The 21,392-nt window shown below is 40.3% G+C and overlaps 1 protein-coding gene across 3 annotated transcripts in view; it reads right to left on the reverse strand.

Moving 5' to 3' along the window:
• Positions 1-21,392, reverse strand: part of fras1 (Fraser extracellular matrix complex subunit 1) — a 518,960-nt gene that overhangs the window by 482,261 nt on the left and 15,307 nt on the right. For all 3 annotated transcript variants that reach the window (XM_059988734.1, XM_059988733.1, XM_059988732.1), the window contains exon 2: positions 20,768-20,799. In XM_059988734.1, coding sequence (XP_059844717.1) covers positions 20,768-20,799 — 32 coding nt within the window. The remainder of the gene's footprint in view (positions 1-20,767; positions 20,800-21,392) is intronic.

Consider the following 21,392-nt stretch of genomic DNA (forward strand, 5'->3'; position numbering starts at 1 on the left):
ACTCAGCAGGTGTTTAGGGATGGAAGCACCTCCAGAGCAAATGTCCTTTTTTAATGCTCACGTCCCTACCTATCATCTTAAAGCAAAAGTCAGAGGTGCAATCTCAAAATACATACACTTACAGGTTTATTAGGGCCAAAAGGTACCTAATTAAAGTGGCCACTGCGTTTATTATTGTACATTCACGGTCGCCTGCTGCTGTAGCCCATCCACTTCAAGGTTCAAACTGTTGTGCATTCAGAGATGCTCTTCTTGCTGTAAAGTGCGGTTATTTGAGTTACTGTCACCTTGAACCGGTCTGGCCATTCTTCCCTGACCTCTCTCATTAACAAGGTGTTTTCGCCCACAGAACTGGATGCGTTAATCGAAGATACAAGAGGTCCAGAACCCAAATAGAGCAACAGTGATCCAACCGCTAGTGAACAACTGCCATTTATTTGTCTCAGTGACACTTAACATCACTTTAGTGATGAATGAGAAAGAGCCGATACAGCAGTCATTGGCTTGACTGCAGTTTGCAAACTTCTTTTGGACCAGGCCTTCCTGGGCATTTTCTCACTTCGGTGGTAGGCATCAACTGGATATCTGTAAAAACACTCATGCTAAATGCATATCCTGTTCCACAGAACAAATCTTCAACAACAGTGTCAAAACATATCCAGGATACATAGTTACTTCTTGCTGACAAAGTGGAAATAATTTAAATGGGCAATTATTGACTTGCATGACAAAGCAATCTTCAGGAGAAGGCAGAGATAGATGATCCACCCAAAACTTCCAAATAAAGACGATTATGAATACTTTTGATGATGGTGAATGTTTGGCTTTGGTCAAATGTCCACACTTGCAGGACTAGAACAACTTGAACTTTAAAGAAGTTCATTAAGTAGTCAAACTACTATTACCAGTCTTGCAATATGGCTTCGGTACTTAAACTATCAACTTAAAAACTGTAATGCGAGCTCAAACAGCCTAGTCACACAACTCCAGCACTAGCTAGTTAGATTAAAATGAATTGATTGAATCAGTAAACATACATTGAAAGAAAATTGACATCTTTTTGCCACCTAAAGGAAGGCAACAAATAAAAGAAAATGTGATCAAGTCCTTTACGATATCCTGCTGCAGGGGTTCATTTCCCTTTTCCCTCCTACTTCACAATAAATCAAGATGAACAAGTATAAAATGGTCCTGGGTGACAATAAAAATTCCTGTCTTTACAAATGGCTACAGTTTTCTCTGGTTTAAGAGTGCTAAAGTGCAAGGTGATAGGCAGTCAATCACTGACTGATGAAACATGGTGAGTGCCAAAACTTAAAATACAAATAATTTTGTCTTAAGTTTTATCAAAGAAAGCATGGAAAGTATCAGAAATCTGCTAAATTTACCTTGTTGCTGCTTGTAAAAGCAACTGTGCAAGTGAATGAGGCGCTCCAGAGAAACTATTATGGGTAAAGTCAGACAGACGCTTCAGTTTGAAAAGTGATGGCTTCAGAATAAACTAATCTCAACTGCACTGTCACAGCACTGACCTTTTAATGTAACTTTTCCAACATGGGTTCAGAATCAGGTTGAATATCATGCTATATGTTGTGATATTTAGCGTTTTGTGATAGCAATACATTGCCATATTTTGTTTTTAAATAAGTCATGCTGAAAGACAAGGGAAAAAGTTACTGCGGTAGTATTCATGGGTTCATTGACATTCTGAAATCCGGCGAAAGAAGGGGAAGAAGCTGTTCCTGAAACATTGAGAGTGTGTGTCTCCTCCCTGAGGGTGGCAATGAGAGAAAGGCATGTGCAGAGTGACATGGGTCCTTAATGACAAATACTGCCTTTCTGAGGCATCGTCTTATTAAGATGTCCTGGATGCTGGTGCCTATGATGAACCTGGCTCAGCCTGCAACTTTCTGCAGCATCTTCTGATCCTGAGCAATGGCCCCTCCATACTGTCACAATGAGAAATTAAAACCTAATTGTTCATTTAAGAGCTTGTGCTGCAAATTGTTTTCTACTCTTATTTATTGTGCTTTCAGTTTCTGTTACTATTGATGTCATTCACAAATCACAACTTTCTGGAGGCAGTTAAACTCCCCTCTCCACTGCAATTCAAATGTACATTTCTGTACCAGAGGCCATCACTATATTAATAGATTAAACAGCTAAAATGCTTATTTCGTATAAAACAGAAGAAATCCAAGATTTATATACCGGACAGAAACGTTTCCTTCTGGCATCCTTCAATAACTTCAAGGAAAAAAATGCAAGATTCAACCTACGAAATTCTATCACAAGTATAAACAGAAGAAAAAGTGAGGAAAAAATATAACCCATAAATTAAGTTTAAAACATTTTCAGATATTGTTTATAGATCATTCTATGATCTGCTTCCTGCAAAAAAACTGATACACTTCATACAGTGCCTTGCTCAGTATTAGAAGGCTGTGACTTGCATCAGATAATCATGTTGTATGATTCTGTATTCAATAGCGTACTGGGTAATGTTTTCAACACTTTAGCTGGTGGAAGAGATATAACCATTGCTAGGGTCAATTTGCAAAGTAAAAGATTCAAAGATCTGTGGCATATGTAATTGGGACATCGTAATCTCTGCATGACTGCCGCAAAATTATTATTGTGGCTGACAAGCCAGAAGTCTAACTTGATTTGATTCAAATTTGTTTCTTCTCCCTCCAACAGTGGCAGCAATCAATAACAGCTGTGGAAAATCAACAGCAGGTCAAAAGGACACTGAGTGCTTGAGAAAGGGAGACATTATAGTTTGATGTTGTCAACTACAGTTTATCCAGCATTCAATGGAAATCAGATTATTCTCCCTGGTGGCACAGTTTTCAACCTGGACAGATGGAAAAATTAAGCTAATGGCTTGTTTTATTTTTATAATGAAGAAGGGACAGTTGCAGCAAAGAGTAATTGGCTAAATCAGGTATAGAAATCTACTGTGGACAATTGTGTCTCTGTTGTTCAAGCAAGAATGTAATGATGAATATGGAGCCATAGAAAAAGAGAAGGGAACAAAAAGTGAATAAGCAGAAAATTGGTAAAATCCATCTGAGTGGGAAATCAGAAAGAAAAAGGATGCAGAGAATTAATTGGAAACTTGTACTTAATGCACAGCCGAAACAATCCTGTGCCAATCATCCTCCACAAGCAGTTTTCTAATCTCACGCACCAATTCCTTAACCTGCCTGTCCAGGTAGACCTATTGTCTCAGCTTGCTCCTGCCCCACTGAACTCATTTCTGCATACCTTGACACTGTCTTATTTATCCCCCCTTGTTCAATATCTTCCCGCCTATGTTCTCATGCTTTGAATTTTTTCAATGATTTTAAGTTCCCTGGCCCCCACTGCCTTATTTTCACCATGGACGTCCAGTTCCTATATACCTGCATCCCCCACCGAGATGGTCTCGAAGCTCTTCGCTTTTTTTTGGATTCCAGACCTAACCAATTCCCCTCTACCACCACTCTCCTCCGTCTAGCGGAATTAGTTCGTACTCTCAATAATTTCTCCTTTGCCTCCTCCCACTTCCTCCAAACCAAGGGTGTAGCCATGGGCACCCGCATGGGTCCCAGTTATGCCTGCCTTTTTGTTGGCTTTGTGGAACAGTCCATGTTCCAAGTCTATACCGGTATCCATCCCCCTCTTTTCCTTTGCTACATCGACGACTGCATTGGCGCTGCCTCCTGCATGCATGCTCATCAACTTCATCAACTTTGCCTCCAACTTTCACCCTGCCCTCAAATTTACCTGGTCCATTTCCGACACCTTCCTCCCCTTTCTTGATCTTTCTGTCTCCATCTCTGGAGAAGGCTTATCTACTGATATCTACTATAAGCCTACAGACTCTCACAGCTACCTAGACTATTCCTCTTCCCACCCTGTCTCTTGCAAAAATGCTATTCCCTCCTCACAATTTCTCCGTCTCTGCCGCATCTGCTCTCAGGATGAGGCTTTTCATTCCAGGACGAAGGAGATGCCTTCCTTTTTTAAACAAAGGGGCTTCCCTTCTTCCATCATCAACTCTGCTCTCAAATGCATCTCCCCCATTTCCCGCACATCTGCCCTCACCCCATCCGCCCACCACCCCACTCGGGATAGGGTTCCCCTTGTCCTCACCTACCACCCCACCAGCCTCTGGATCCAACATATAATTCTCTGTAACTCTGCCACCTCCAATGGGATCCCACTAACAAGCACATCTTTCCCTTCCCCCCCCTTTCTGCAGGGATCGCTCCCTACATGACTCCCTTGTCCACTCGTTCCCCCCCATCCCTTCCCACCGATCTCCCTCCTGGCACTTATCCTTGTAAGCGGAACAAGTGCTACACCTGCCCTTACACTTCCTCCCTCACCACCATTCAGGGCCCCAGACAGTCCTTCCAGGTGAGGCGACACTTCACCTGTGAGTCGGCTGGTGTGGTATACTGCGTCCGGTGCTCCCGGTGTGGCCTTTACTGGTGAGACCCTCTTTCTGCTTTCCGCAGGGATCGCTCCCTATGCGACTCCCTTGTCCACTCGTTCCCCCCCATCCCTTCCCACCGATCTCCCTCCTGGCACTTATCCTTGTAAGCGGAACAAGTGCTACATTTGTCCTTACACTTCCTCCCTCACCACCATTCAGGGCCCCAGACAGTCCTTCCAGGTGAGGCGACACTTCACCTGTCAGTCGGCTGGTGTGGTATATTGCGTCCGGTGCTCCCGGTGTGGCCTTTTATATATTGGTGAGAACCAACGCAGACTGGAAGACCGTTTCGGTGAACACCTACACTCGGTCTGCCAGAAAAAGCAGGATCTCCCAGTGGCCACACATTTTAATTCCACGTCCCATTCCCATTCTGATATGTCTATCCATGGCCTCCTCTACTGTCAAAATGAAGCCACACTCAGGTTGGAGGAACAACACATTATATACCGGCTGGGTAGCCTCCAACCTGATGGCATGAACATTGACTTCTCTAACTTCCGTTAATGCCCCTCCTCCCCTTCTTACCCCATCCCTGACATATTTAGTTGTTTGCCTGTTCTCCATCTCCCTCTGGTGCTTCCCCCCCCCCCCTTTCTTTCTCCTGAGGCCTCCTGTCCCATGATCCTTTCCCTCCTCCAGCTCTGTATCACTTTCGCCAATCAGCTTTCCAGCTCTTAGCTTCATCCCACCCCCTCCGGTCTTCTCCTATCATTTTGCATTTCCCCCTCCCCCCACTACTTTCAAATCTCTTTCTATCTTTCCTTTTGGTTAGTCCTGATGAAGGGTCTCGGCCCGAAACATCAACAGCGCTTCTCCCTATAGATGCTGCCTGGCCTGCTGTGTTCCACCAACATTTTGTGTGTGTTGTTGTTTGAATTTCCAGCATCTGCAGATTTCCTCGTGTTCACCTATTCCTTAACTGTTTCCCCCATCATCCTGTACCTTCTACTTTGTAAAAGTTGACAAGGCATCTGCTTCATCATCGATCCATGATTTTTATATTGTCCCTTCTGGAACAAAATGGTGCAACTGAAACACAGCGACACTGCACTGTCAGCGAACTAAACTACTAACTACTCTATTAAAAAACACAAAATGCTGGCAGAACTCAGCAGGCCAGACAGCATCTATGGGAGGAGGTAGAGACGACGTTTCGGTCCAAAACGTCATCACTACCTCCTCCCATAGATGCTGTCTGGCCTGCTGAGTTCTGCCAGCATTTTGTGTTTTTATTTATTTCCAGCATCTGCAGCAGATTTACTCGTGTTAACTACTCTATTAATCTGACTTTTTCTGAAAGTCATTACAATCAATAGCCTGTAACTTCCATTTTGGAGTCGAACTTTTGAAGCATATGTGCGACCTGACATTTTTGTGCTGTGAACTTGCAGGAAGGCTGCAGCGTGGTATACACGGGGGCAGCAGAGCCTGGGCCTGCGAGCAAGGAACAAGCCAATGATTGCCATTGCAGGAGCCGACTTGGAGCCGATTCGAAGTGGCAGATTTGCGGAAAGCAGAGTCAAAGTGATGGGAGTAAGAGTGAGGAGTAAGCCAATGCTTGACCAATTTAAGCACCGGGCCAGGCAGGAGAGGTCAGGTACACGCAGAACCGAGGCAGTGGGGTCGGGCCTGAGAGCATAACTGAAGTGGCAGGGCCCAGGTCCACAGGCAAGGAGCAACCCGATGCTTGGCCGATACAAGCACCAGTCCAGATTGAAAAGGTTAAGGAGGCAAGGGGCAATCTGGAGTTCAGCTCGCTGCTCAGCAAGGTTTACTCGTCTCTGCACTGAACTGAGGCCGTAGCCTGCAACCAATAGGCTTCTGGACAATCTACAGCGATGACTGGCTTCATGGCTGTGATCTTACCTTAGCTCTGAACATTATTTGCCTACTTTTTGACATGCTTTTCTTGCTTATGGGTGTTTGACAGTCTTTTTTAATGTGTTCTATTGGGTTTTCTTGTTTTGTGGCTGCCTGTAAGGAGATGAATCTCAAGGATGTATATGATAAGATACTTTGATAATAAATGTATTTTGAACTTTGAACTTGGTAACAATGTCATAGCTTTAACAATAATATTATCCATATCATTCTGTTTTAGAACTCTCAACTGACGGACATAAAGCAACCCAATCAAAACAGAGGCAAAAGCTGTCAAAGAAGTGGCATTTACTGTCTCATCTACAATTTGGCTTTCAGCAAGATTACTCAACTCAGGGCCAGTGTCACTACAGCTTTGATCCAAGCATAAAAAGAGAAACTTCATTCTACAGGTGAGGAAAGAATCACTACCCTTGATATCAAAGTAGTACTTGACTGAGTATCTAGGACCCATGATAAAAGTGAAGGCAAAGCCCCCCAAGAAGCAATGTTACTGTAACTAATGTTGGGGAATAATCACAGTCCAGCACGATTGCTTGGGATAGTTTTCTAAGCCGAGCCACCTTTAGCTGCTTCATCAATGACAACCCTTCCCTGTAAAACCCTAATTGTGAATGTTTACCAATGAGGGATCTCGTAATCTATGAATACTGTTTCTTAAGTATCTCAACACTCATTCATAAGCCAAGGAAATGAGTATTACGATGGAGCAGATGGGAAGCAAAACTTGCGGAAATACAAATCTCATCTCTCATCTTATTTCATTTGTTGGGCATTTGGGTGGAAAGGATTGTTGACGGTCCCTGCAGATCAGAGGAGCTAAATCTTGGTCAAAACAGTAAGACAGCAGCAGGCTGTGTGTGCTACCTGAAATTTTTAATCAGCCTCCATGGCATTTTGCCCAGTATTGCTTCAAAGCATAAAAATATATTTTTGACATATTTTGGCATTCTTACACCTCCAACAAAATGTGAAGTATCTGAAAGGAAGCAGTACATGCATCACATCTTAATGACCCTTCAACTCTTCTCACAAAACAACATAACAAAAGAACAATTTCATGAGTACATGCTCTCAAAATGCATTATGGAAGAAGTAAATAATGTTTTTCATGTGAGAGAACAGCCAAGCTGATAAGAAGATGTATGACAGGAGGCACAAGAGAAGTATGACAAGATAAGAATAACCAAAAGTCCAGGCAAGAACATAGTTCTAAAGTTATAGCTCAGGACAAAAAAGGCAAATCATGCTCTATATATAGATGGATAGATAGATACTCTTTTCTTCTCAGATAAATCTTTGCCACCATATAGTAAGAAAGGCAACACCCATGAAAGTAGAAGACACCATGCTTCCACAAAGAATACACTGCAAAATTCATATACTCTTTACTGTGTGGAAATACATCTAGTAATTGTCCGCTGCCACAGTAAGCTCCGTATTTAAAACGAAATTACTGATCATCTATTGTGTGCATTTACAATCTGCATTTTAATAAAATGCTCAATTATTTAAAAGGTATTTTGGCATCCTTAATTTTTGACATCAAAATTACTTCTGATAAAATCACTAAATTACTTCTATTTTTAAATGGAGATATTAACATATTTAAGTTAAGCAGGGAGTCACCTCTAGTTGAACAAATCCCATTTTTCCCCTACTATTGAGCAAGGGATATATGTATTACCCCACAACCTTTTGTTATTGATCCATCATTTTTCCTTCAACTCTGACACACAAGTAATATTCCAGGAGGCAGCTGATAGCTTTTGTCTTAAATTCGACCCCAATGATTAACTTAACAGCTGTAGGCAGAAATGCCTCAGTGCAGGAATGTTGGACAGAAACAGCTGCTGTGCCAAATGTGACGAAAATATATTACTGATGGTATGACAAAGCTGAAAGGGCTTTTTGTTTACTTTGCATTTTTCTCCAACAATCTAAAATTGTAATTATTTATTTTTTATCTTTAAAACAGCATTTTGGCTGTTGCATATGTGTAAATAAGAACTCTTGCTCCTCAAGAAATAAAAATCAAAATTCAACGTACATTCATAATGCAAGTATGTATGCAGTATACAACCCTGAGATTCATCTTCCCCAGATTGCAGTTCAACAAAGAAAATCATGGAACCTTTACAAAGCAAAGCACTCCCCCCCCCCCCCCCCACAACACACAATAAAAAACAAATCTCGCAAACGGCAATAAAATAAGTGCAAAACACGGAATATTATACAGAAAACTGAAACAGTCCAGCAATATTCAGCTCATCTCAGTGTTCGTTATCTGCAGGCTGCCCAATTGAAAATTTCCAGAAATAGCAACAAAAAAAAGACCGACCAGAAATCAGAAGCACATCATAACCTGAAATGCGGAGTCCATAAATCACATCAATTAAACTTTGCCCAAGACCTAGAACTCTGGTACCATCCTCCAACAACATTGAGGCAGAGAGAGACCATTTGAACACAGGTACCTCCCTCCAATGGCAGCGAAGAGACTGGTAGATTGGCACTGGACATCCGCTCGTCTTCCACACTCGCCTCAATGATATCAATCCTCCTCAGTGCTTTAATCGGCGAGATTGGCAAGAAAAAGAGTCAATCGTGGGCTCGCACACTTCACTCAAAGCCTCATGGAACACCCTCAGAGACTGCAAAGCGCCACATCACTCAGTTGACGAAAATCAACAATTATCAATCAATTGCCAAAAAAAAGTGAGTGAAATTTAACTTGCATAAAAAATAAAGTGTGCAGCATCACATTGGAAATCCATTATGCACTTTGCTGCGTTTTCAGTTCTACTGAGGTCAAAGAGTAGATCAGGTACCAGATGAAAGACTGACCATTTTGTATCCTGCCCAATTCAACCTCATTCGCATCAAATATTCAACTTGGATTATCCCTTCACTTTCAACTGAGGGAAGACTGAAGGGAAGGATACTCACTGCAACAATTTTTCACCAACATCAGCAAAAGAGAAATCTGGACAAGTGTACACAATGGGCATCAGTTCAACTGGCATCCATGAGCTAATCTTCTAACTGCAAGATAATATTCACTTGACCACCAAGTTAAACAATGGAAGTAAAGACCATTTTTGTCTAAATTATCCTCCAGTTCACAGCTTCAAATCTTTAACAAGTGACGCCAAAAAAGGCTAGTCAGTCATTAGTTATCCTTGTGGATGGACAAAGACGTAGTAAATTATTGAACTGCTCAAGAAAGTACTGCTTAGATGAATGCATGTTACCAAGGCTCCTACGATGAACTACTGAGGTAAGAAACTTACAAATATTAAAGCTTGTGCTGGAACAGCAAATGCCAATTTAATTAAATGGCGCAACATCCCGCTAATTTCTTTCATAAGTTCCAATAAAACTGGTGCATGGTCTTAACTGTACTAGGCAAAGCATGTTAAAGCTCTGTCTTTGCACTTCTTAAAGCCTTGTTTCAATTTTAGTCCACTTGTTGAGTTGAAAAGCTTTCACATCAGTAATGATGCAAGCACATAAGTGCTGCATCAGCTGGTTGCTACTCACTTGGGGAACTGACTGAAAAGGCTTGCATGCCACACTGAATTGCGTAAATTGCCAAGACAAAGTACTTACACAAGCTACGAGTAAGACACAAAGCTGGATGATGTACCAACAATTTCATCCTTCGTGAAATCTAGGATAAACCTGAAGCTTTATAAGGCATTGGTCTGACTGCACTTGGGAGTATTGAGAGTAGAAGGATGTGCTGGTATTGGAGAGAATCCAGAAGAGGTTCACAAGAAAGACTCTTGGAATGAAGCATTAACATATGAAGAGCGGTTGATGGCTCTGGGTCTGTACTTGGTGGAGTTTAGAAGAATCAGGGTGAATCTCATTGAATATTGAAAGGCCTAGATAGAGTGGACATGGAGAGGCTATTTCCAGTAGTGGGGGAGTCTAGACCCAGAGGGCACAGCCTCAGAATACAAGGCTGTCCCTTAAGTACAGAGATGAAGTGAAATATTTTTAGGCAGAGGTTGGTTACTCTGTGGAATCCATTGCCACAGACTGGTATATTTAGAGCAGAAGTTGTCAGATTCTTGATTACTAAGGTATCAAAGGTTATTGGGAGAGTACAGGAGAATTGGATTGGGAGGGATAATAAATCTGCCATTATCATCTGGTGGAGCAGACTTGATGGGCTGAATGGCCTGATTCTGCTCTGTCTTATGATCTTAAAAGGAACTATTTAATGATGAAAGTTAAGAACCAATGCTCTGAATTTACCTTGTCATTCAAAGGCTGAAAAATCGGAGTCACACACTTGCAATACCATGATTTTTTTTCTGGTAATGCTAAGGTTTTCTACCCGTTAGTCCTCATGTAAAAATGGAAATGTGTCTATTGTACAACAAAGACATCTCCAAAATAAATATAGCATTTGCTCACAATTCCTGGAATCCTTCCCTAACACTCTGCCCTAGTCCATTCAATTCTCAGATTACTTTTGGTCCCTGTGCCAGGCAAGAGGTAAAAGAATTTATCTGCAAGCATTTTTTCCCTCAACACTGATTGACAGTCAACAGCTCTCTAACAGAAAATAAGCCCTGATCAAATGATTATTTTCCCTCTGCAATCTAGAAGATTTATCTTCTAATATCAGTCTCTTCCAGTCTTGCCATGAATTCACCAAAGTATTAAGTCCTGTTTGTAACAAAGTTGCTTTTTGAGGTTGATCCCTTGGTTGATGGACTAATACTTGTACTTCTTGTTACCTCATTGCTAGGTATGTATGAACTTAATTTGTTACTTTGGCACACACATTTCTTATTGTTTGATCACACACACACACACAAAATGGTGTCGATACAGGAATCTGAATGCTAAAAATATTCAGCAGATCAAGCCACTGGTGTAGGAAGAGCAACCGACTTAATCTTCACATCAATGACTTTTCATCACTGAAATCAAACCTTTTAACTGCTGGTGTTGGAAGGTTTATGGCATGAAAACATATATGAATTGTTCCAACAAATAAACTCTTCTCAGCCTTCCAGCCAGGTCCAGTTATCGATTATAACCGAAGTTCCAAACACAAACTCTGCCATCCTCATGGAAGCCCAAAAAGAATTTATTCATCATGTATGCCGGGAAACCACTAAAGCCTTGTTACAACAAATAATTATATTAGAAAGACAAAACATATTGAAAATACTGCTTATTAGACAGCATCTCTGGTGATAAAAGTTAGAATACACCGTGGTCTTATTTTCAATACAAACTACCTCCCACTGATTTGTTTTGAATAGTAATGTCCTCAAACACCCAGAGCATAAATTTTAGGACTTCTTGCAAAATCTGAACTCCTGTAAGCTAATAGTTTTCAACAATCATCCTTTAGTTGTGTTACTGATGACAGAATTTATTTATATTAAATTGAGCGATATTTCTGCCTTGTATCCCTGTCTACTAGATGGGTTTTAAATCCAGAAATTGTGAGTAAAATATTATAATCATTGCAAGATGATTAATAGAAGTGTTATCAGCTAATATAGTAGGTAAATCTGTTAACTCTGTATACGATTGGTGTCTTTTTTGAGATTTGAAATATATGTTTTAGCATCTTATCAAGTTCACAGATAAATCAATACTTTGCTCAGTTAAGTAATCACATGCATCCACAGTTTTTATCTTGTAAACTATTTCTGATTCTGATCGCTCTAGGGAAGCACAAGGAGAAAAGATTGTAGAGTTGATGTGCTGGAAAATAATAGTGAGCAATCAGGAGGGTAAATTCTATGTTACCAAGGAGTTGAACAAGAAAACTAAGGAAGTCTTGCTGCATTTTGTGTAGGCTTTGAGTGCACGCCAGAAATACTGTACATGTCTTGGATTCAAGGAGGTAATTTCTGAAAGGGACTAAACTGATAGTGTGGTGGCATACAGGTTCGACACTGGTGTGTTTGTCTAAGAATATTATGTTGAAAGAATTTGATTTTACTACTATCTGACACCAGTTAAATCAGGTTACAAAATACTGATTCATTACAGACCTAAGGCCTACAGGGGAAAAACTAAACACACTTTTAAATGAATAAAGACATTGGTATAGGCTCCCAAATTCTAAGAACTTTCTACAGGGGCACAATTGAGAGCATCCTGGCTAGCTGCATCACTGCCTGGCATGGGAACTGTATCTTCCTCAATCGCAGGTCTCCGCAGAGAGTGATGTGGACAGCGCAGCACATCTGTAGCTGTGAACTTCCCATAACTCAGGACATTTACAAGGACAGGTGTGTCAAAAGGGCCCGGAGGATCACTGGGGACCCAAGCCATCCCAACCACAATCTATTCCAGCTGCTACCATCCGGGAACCAGTTCTGCAGCACTAAAGCCAGGACCAACAGGCTTCAGGACAGCTTCTTCCACCAGGCCATCAGAGTGATGAACTCATGCTGACTTGAGTGTATTCTATATTACATTGACTGTTCTATTTATTATTATAAATTATTATAATTACTATGATTGCACATTGCACATTTAGATGGAAATGTAACATAAAGACTTTTACTAATGTATGTGAAGGATGTAAGAAATAAAGTCAATTCAATTCAATTTCAGAAGCAAGATTAAACTGGAGAGGCTGAGAAAGTTTGTCTGAGCAAAAAAAGGGAGATTTCATAGGAGTGTGCAAGATGACAGAAGTTTCAGCAAGAACAACAAAGAAAAAACTGCCCTCATTCCCCGGTGATTCATCAACCAGAGGACACAAATTTAAGGTTCAGAATGAGATGTATAGGAAGGATGTAAGGAAGACTTTCTTTAAGAAATTTGAGCATTAATGACATGGAATGTACTGCCAACAAAGGTGGAAGGAACAGATTTCAAAACAAAACTGCATTTACACTTATAAGAATATAAACACAAGATTTCAGAGAGGGAGCAGAGAATAGTTCTGCTGGGATGTACTACAGAGATCGCCTTCTGAACAGTGTTGACTCCAAGGTAAAAAAATGGACTCCGTTTTTGTTAGTCCGCCATACAATATTGTTACTAATATATAATTAAGAGATCACAACATGATTAGAGAATAATAACAAAAACAGGAGCAGAAGTTGGCCATTGACCCAAATATAGATGTAGATTCTGAAGAGAATCTGAAAGGACAAAAAGAAAATGAGCGGTTCAAGATCAGAATATATTTTGATTTGAAGTCATATAAAGAACATTGTTGAGGATTTAGTGACGGATGAGCTAAAATCCAAACAGAGAATTAAACTATGTACAAAGGAAAAGAGTGTTGCTCTGAATATTTTAAAAATCTCATACACGATTACTGTAATTTCATGCCCAAAAATTATGCTTTTTTATGCGTGCATATTTAATGAGAACATTCAAAGCAAAGTTTCCTCCCAAACAAAGCATTATGGCCAGGTACCATGTGCAAACATCCGCCTCTAGCATTCCGTTCCTTTGATGTACAATGAATGGTTAGTGCCACGTCTGTGCTAATTGTACCTTCCTAAAAACAAATGGTTCACTCACCTTCATCTTCCTTGTGATGATCAGTTTCCCAATGCATAACTGGCTACCTCATTATTTACTACTCATACCTTTCAATATGCAAAAATACAATGATGACATAAAAATGGATGTGTCTTGCAGATATTGTTATATTGTAGATAGGAAAGCTTGGATCAGAGTGCCAAATATGTTGAGAATGTCATAATGAAACACTCACCACCTGTAGTCTCTTCAACTAGCAATCATCATAACTGTCAGTGATCTCAAAAACATGGAAACATTTGTATTTATCAACTATCATCTGAAAAAGCACTAAATAATATAGTAGAACTTACTACTATTAAAATGTGATTTAGTAACTGGCTTGAAGTTCAACTGTATAACTCTCAATCTTCCCCAACAAATTAGTTAATATTTATTAAATGTTCATTCTAGCTCATTCAACTATCTACGTAGCTGCAAAAGCATGCAGCAACATGCAGTGATGGCATCCTAGGCCATTCCATTATGCATGCAAAGACAATGGGAGCTTCTTGTGCAATGTTTTTTTTCCCAATATGGAAGGCCTGGTTCATTGTTATAGGGTATACACTTGATGGGTCCATATCGTGAAGATCCTTCAGGTAAGTTGCATGAAATTACATAGTTACTGTTTCTGGCTTTCCCTGAGACCCTTCATGGGCCCATGGTAGCCCACCCACCTTCAACCCAGATCATAAGCTCAATCCCATGTGCCCCCTCCCTTTCCCCATTAATAAGCCCTGTCCCAGCTCAGAATTAGAACCAAAATCAAATTAGGGAGATCAAAATTGGGCTTTGAACACAAATTTCACTCTCATAACCCTGGTTTCATTGCTCAAACTATCACAATTCTGGGTCCTGACCCTTCACTGTCACTGAAAATCCAACCAAAATACAAAGTATTAATTTGCATCTCACCCCTACCCCATCCTCTTCCAGCCTTCTCAGACCTCCTTTCACCCATATCCTCTATCTCAAGGGTTCCCAACCATGGGTCCACAGACTCATGGTTAATGGTAGGGGTCTATGGCATCAAAACAAGTTGGAAACTCCTGTTCAATCCCCCCACCTTGTACTCACAGGCCATAACAAACAAAAGATTGGCCTTTCAACAAATGGGATCTTGGGAAAAAGAGCTTGTTCTGCCAAAATAACATGCAGCATCAGAATCAGGACTATTATCATTAATGTGTCATTAAATTTGTTGTTATGTGAAGTAGTAGAGTGCAGTACAAAAATCACACCATAAGTTACATTAATATATACAAACATAAATGGTCCAAAACAAGCAGGAGCAGTGAGGTAATTACGTTCAAGGGTTGGTAGACCATTCAGAAATCTGATGGTGTAGGGCGGGGGTCGGCAACCCGCGGCTCCGGAGCCACATGTGGCTCTTTTACGTCTGTGCTGCGGCTCCCTGTTGCTTTGGGAAATAATTGGTCAGTATTTAATTAAAATGTATTTTATGTTAGTTTGTTAGTTTTTGAAATGTAATTCTAAATTTGAAGATTATGGTGATCTTGTACAATCTAAATAAGACGTTGTGGCGACCCATTTCCTGACACATCCGAACCGGCTCACAATTAGCCAGTGTTCAGGCTAAGGGAGATAGCCTACGGGGGTTTGTGAGTACGTGTCTTTTGCAGCATCCGCGCCCATGGGGGGGCGGGTTGAGGGAGGCTTAAAAGCAAGGCTGTTTAGTTCGAATAAAGCTATCTTTGACTGCAGTTTACTGACTGCGTGTAGCACACCGCTACAACGTGTTTTTATCGCTGGCTGTCCAGAGGGGAGGTGCTGAAACGCTTTGTCGCGTGTCTGGAAGAAGTGAAAACTTTCCTGGGCAGCAAAGGGCTCACCTTTCCTGAGCTGGAACAGCCAGAGTGGCTGGAAAAGCTACACTTCATGGTAGACATGACAGCGCACCTGAACATGCTGAACACAGCTCTTCAGGGGTAAGGACGTACAGCCCTGCACATGTTGGAGGATGTTTTGGCATCCGAGCGCAAGTTGACAGTGCTTGCCAGAGATTTACAGAAAGGCACATTGTCTCACTTCCCCAATTTGAGAGAGTTCAAACAATGTCACGACATGATAAATTCGGAGTATTTACATTCTGCAATCATCGCAATGCAAACATCATTTGGGAAACGCTTCTGTGAGTTCAGAGAGGAAAAAAACACATTATCCTTCCCGGTCACTCCCCTAAGCATCGATCCATCCCTACTGAATTCGACTGCATTGTCAGGTGTGAGTCAACCTGACCAAGTATGATAAATATTTTAATTGCCTATTATTTTACGTATATTCATATGTTTTCATTGTTCAGTGAAATAGTCCTTTTATTTTTCAGGTTGACAGCTGGCTGACATTATTTTTGGTTTGCTGCTGGCGGCAAATTTAAGTTTGGCGTTTTTCATAAATACAAGAAGGACTCAAATAGACGTTGAGTATTTTACTTAAAAGTAACCTTCAACCCAACGTCTTTTTATCGGAGTTCAAAATGTTTTTGTTGCATGCAGAAATGTAATTTCGTTTTCTCTGCAGGAGTTCATCAATTTCATAAATGCAACACATTATAGTTTGTTTATACATAGCATAAAGGCAAAACAAAACGTTGTATGCAGTGTTATTTCATTTTAAATGTCAAACGGGTTTTGCCGCTCCCAGTGTTTTCTTTTCTGTGGGAAACGGGTCCAAGTGGCTCTTTCAGTGGTAAAGGTTGCTGACCCCTGGTGTAGGGGAAGAAGCTGTTCTAGTATCATTGAGGCTTCCTCAGCTTCTTGTACCTGCTCCCTGATAGTAGAAATGAGAAGAGGGCATGTTCTAGAAGGTTAGGTTCCTCAATGATGGATGGCACCTTCTTGAAGATGTCCTTGACGGTAACTCTTTTCCAGGCAGCAAGTATCCCCTTTTTAGGCCAAGAACTTCAGTGGGCTAATGAAAAAGCAGTGTTATGTATTGTTTGTTTTCAAAGTGAAAGGCCTCGTAAGCAAAAACTACTAGCTTTTCCCATGAAGCAAATAAGTTATGCAATACATTACTGTAAAAACTATTTAAAACAGAAAAATATCATTGAAAAGTTCAAGCAAAAAATAATACAAGGTCTCATGCAGTCAGTACTCTGATCCTTCAAAGTCTTGAACCATTACTTGGAAAAGAACCAAAACATTTATGTTTCAAATTTGAGCATCAGTCACAAGCAGTTAGTATTTGAAAGCCAATGCATGCAGAAAACACTAAATTGAAATTACTTCTGTACTGAGGATTAGCTAGCAGCAGCATTGATGAGAGATCCTGCTTCAACCAGAAAACAGGGGCTTTTTACCAACTTTTACTCATTTGAATTTGCACTTTGCATGAGTCCACAACTCACGTACTATTTTTAATGATGTTAGAATAGGTCATGGGACCTTTTCGGCATTGTTAAAGAGCACAGCTATCTTCTTTCCTCCAAAATATACCACAAAAACTGCCCAGTTCAGAATTCCCCTGCGCAATTATTTAATCCTCAAAACAGTCACCACCTCGTTTTGTTCTCTCTAGATCTGACTTGAATGGCCAAATCACAACAAAATGCTAGAGGAAGTCATCAAGTGTTTGGCAAGATGTTAGAGCCTTGAGGATGCTTTCAGGATACTTGGAGGTACATGATAAAGTAGGCCAAAGTCAGCATGGTTTCCTTTAGGGGAAATCTTCCCTGACAAATCTGTTGGAATTCTCTGAGGAAATAGCAGGCAGGATAGACAAAGGAGAATCAGTGGATGTTGTTTACTTGGATTTTCAGAAGCCTTTTGTCATGTATTTAATATTTCAATAATATTAAATTATTTTTTTCGTTTAAATACATTAATTACATACATCATCACGCTACCACAATACACATGCACCACACTTAATGTAAAAGATGAAATTACGCCCACATTTCTTGGACATCTACGTTTCCTTTGACAAGGCACCACATAAGAGCCTGTTGAACAAGGTAACAGTCCAGGGTATTACAGGAAAGGTACAAGCAGAGACAGAAGATTGGCTGACTAGCAAAAGGGTATGGGAATAAGTCTTTCCGGTTAGCTGCGGGTGACTAATGGTTATCAAAGTTTTGGCATGTCCGGCACTTTTCACTCTATATGTAATGATCTGTACGAGAGAAACTGGTGGCTTTGTGGCCAGGTTTTCAATACAAAGATAGGTACAAAGAGGGGCAAGTAATACTGAGGAAGCAGGAAGTCCAAAGGAGGGCTTGGACAGATTAGGAGAGTAGGCCAAGACATGGCAGGTGGAATACAGTGCATGAAGTGTATGCTCGTGCACTTTGGTAGAAGGAGTAAAAATGTAGGCCATTTTCTAACTGCAGAGAAAATTCAGAAATCAGAGGAGCAAAGTGACTTGATAGTCCTCGTGCAGGATTCCCGGAAGGTCATCTTTGTTGGTAGTAAGGAATGCAATGTTAGCATTCATTTCAAGAGGACTAAAATGTAAAAACAAGGATGTAATGTTGAGGCTTCGTAAGGCATTGGTTAAACCACGTTTGTGAGCAGTTTTGGGCCCCATGTCAAAGGATATGCTGACATTGGAGAGGGTTCACAGGAGGTTCACAAGAACGACAGCAGGAATTAAATGGTTAACGTATGAGGAGTGTTTAATGGCTCTGAACCTGTACTCACTGGAGTTTAGAAGAAAGAGTGGGGATCTCATTGAAACATATCAAGTATTGAAAGATTTAGATAGAGTGGATGTGGAGAGGGTGTTTCCTCTGGTGGGAGAGTCTAGGACCACAAGGCACAGCCCAAGAACGGAACAGAGATGAAGTAGTACTTCTTCAGGAGGGTGGTGAATCAGTGGAATTGCCACAGTTGGCTGTGGAGGCCAAGTCATTGGTATAATTAAAACAGAGGTTGATAGTTTCTTACTTAGTCAAGATATCAATAGTTAAGGGGAGAAGACAGGAGAATGGGTTAAGAGGGAACGTAAATTGGCCATTATCTAATGGTAGAGAAGACTTGATGGGCCAAATGGCTAAATTTTGCTCCCATATTTTATGGTCTTATGCCTTAAAATAAAAACAGGTCATTTTTGCAAATCTCTTATATTTTCTATCTTGCAGTAATTATAAGCCACATCTAGTGCATAATCTTTGGCTCTCTATGTTAGTTCATCAAAAGCCAGATTAATAAAATGGTATTTGTTTCAGCAACCCAATGCTCGTTGTCGCTAATGTGATGATACTTAATGGAATAAGAATTAACATTTGCAATGTCAATAGACTGATTATTCCTCCATTTTTCTTTAGATATTTATCCAGCTTCACCTAAAATACTTCAATGCAATTTGCATCAACTAATCCTTGTGGTGTTCTGAATTCTCAATTTTTTTAATTAATAGTTGGCACTTACCCACAAATCTAATTTAATTTCCTTTATCTATGTTATCCAAAACTTTGAGAATTGGAAAGGCCTCTGGTAGAACATTTGCCACCGTAGGAGAAAAGAGGTACCATCTGTTTTATCCTATCCTAAATCAGCACACATTTCTGATTACATCCTTTCAAATCTCTTTGGACCAATTCCAGACTCATAGATTTAGTAACCAAAGCTATATATACACCATACACCAAATGTGCTTTGATCATTTATGTATGTCATCATAAAAATTAACCCTCAACTACTTTTGTTCCTTTTATTAAAAATTAATATTACATCACTTCCGCTTAAGATTTCTTGTATCTGCAGACATCTTAAATCTCTTTTCAACTTCTAAGCATTCTTCCCATTTTCCAGTTATGATCAGTGTCTTCTTTTTCAATAGTCGGATATACAATCATCTCCATCCCCACCCCACATCCAAAACAACTCAGCTAATTAAAAGAAAAATCAGGGAACATGTGCAATGAGTTGAAATGTTCCAAAATCAACTGAGATGATTTCACGTAGAAGTGCTTGTTGTGGCCAAACTAAAGGCAAAATCTTTAGTAGTACAAGACATCGTAATGCCAAACACCATGACATTTTTAATAGTGGAAAATTCTTCAATGTGTGACAAGGCTTCCATGACTAACAGCATTGTGGGTATGTGCAACTCAGCATTTACCTTGCTCCCAGTCTGGTTTATAACGCAAGCATAACAGGACGTTGGTAGTTGCTTAAGTGTTGCCTCTCAACAAAGAAATTAAACATTAACCCAGTGATCCAAATGATTTCATTTCTTTAAGAATGGCAATCGTAGAGCATTCCTAATAATATTTGACAACATCAATCTTAAAGACTGCTCAATACCAGCTATTACACCATTTCTTGTAAGCAAATTTATTAGAGGTTGTCACAAACTTCTAGATGCTTAATTAAAAATTAAAAGGTCTCCAACACAAGAAAGAAAGGTGGCTGGATTATAACTTCAGTTTAAATTAAATTAAAACGTCTCTTCTCCAAATGATTACCCAACACAGTTTAATTAGAAAACATGTTTACAGCAATAATTGGTCCTTTATTTCATTCTGTGTTCAATGTTATGGGATATTGAAATGCAGTGACATTCTCTGCCCAAGTACATCTCATATTTAGCATGAGAGCTGCATTTCTCATAGCTAACCGTAATATAATATTCATCATGCTTATATTAATTACAGTACTTTTTTTAAAATCATCTCTTTTATATGACCTTGTGGAGTTTTGTATTTGAAACTAACATGCAGTGGCCACTTTATTAGGTATATCCTGTACCCGATAAAGTGGCCACTGAGTATGGCTTGATACCAGCAATATTTTCAAAGGTGCTATATCAAAGCTTCATACTTCTTAACATTTTTTCATTGAACTGTCAAATACATAATGAAAAGACTTACAACAACTCTATGAAATTAATAAAATTTTAACCTACCGCATAAAATGACCCTTGATGAATGCACACACCTAGAGAAAAGAAAAGACAAAGTCAGTTCATTAAGAACCACTGGTGAATTAGATAAGTTCTAATTCTGCCTCATGTACCCATATACCACAGTTTGTTGCCTTCTTCCACATTGAGTTTCCTATTACAGGTAGTCCCCTTGTTATGAAAGTCTGACTTACAGACAACTCATTCTTACGAACCAAGGAAGGAGAACACCGTCCGCCATTTTAAGTCCGATCGTGACACCGTCTGCCATTTTAAGTCATTGCCGTTGACACTGTGTTGAGTGTTTAACTTTGTATTTGGCTTAAATTTTTTCTTAGTAAGATTCACCCTGACCCCGCCGCCCCCCCCCCCCCCCCCGTTCCGGTCAGCTGGTGGCGCAGTCAGATTAGCCTCAGACTAGAGAACGGAGGTTCACGAGTTCGATTTAGTGATAGACTGCTCCCGTGCCGGGTTGATGTTGATCCAGTGACTCCCATACCATCTGTTCCGGGGTTGATGTCGAGCTCGCAACTCGACCTCGTTTAAAAAAAACTGCCACCTCCAGTTTAAATTCCCACACGGAATATTGTGAATGATCAAATACCCAAAGCCAGCACAGCCCCCACTT

This window comes from Hypanus sabinus, chromosome 14 (assembly GCF_030144855.1).
Source record: "Hypanus sabinus isolate sHypSab1 chromosome 14, sHypSab1.hap1, whole genome shotgun sequence".
Taxonomy (NCBI): Eukaryota; Metazoa; Chordata; class Chondrichthyes; order Myliobatiformes; family Dasyatidae; genus Hypanus; species Hypanus sabinus.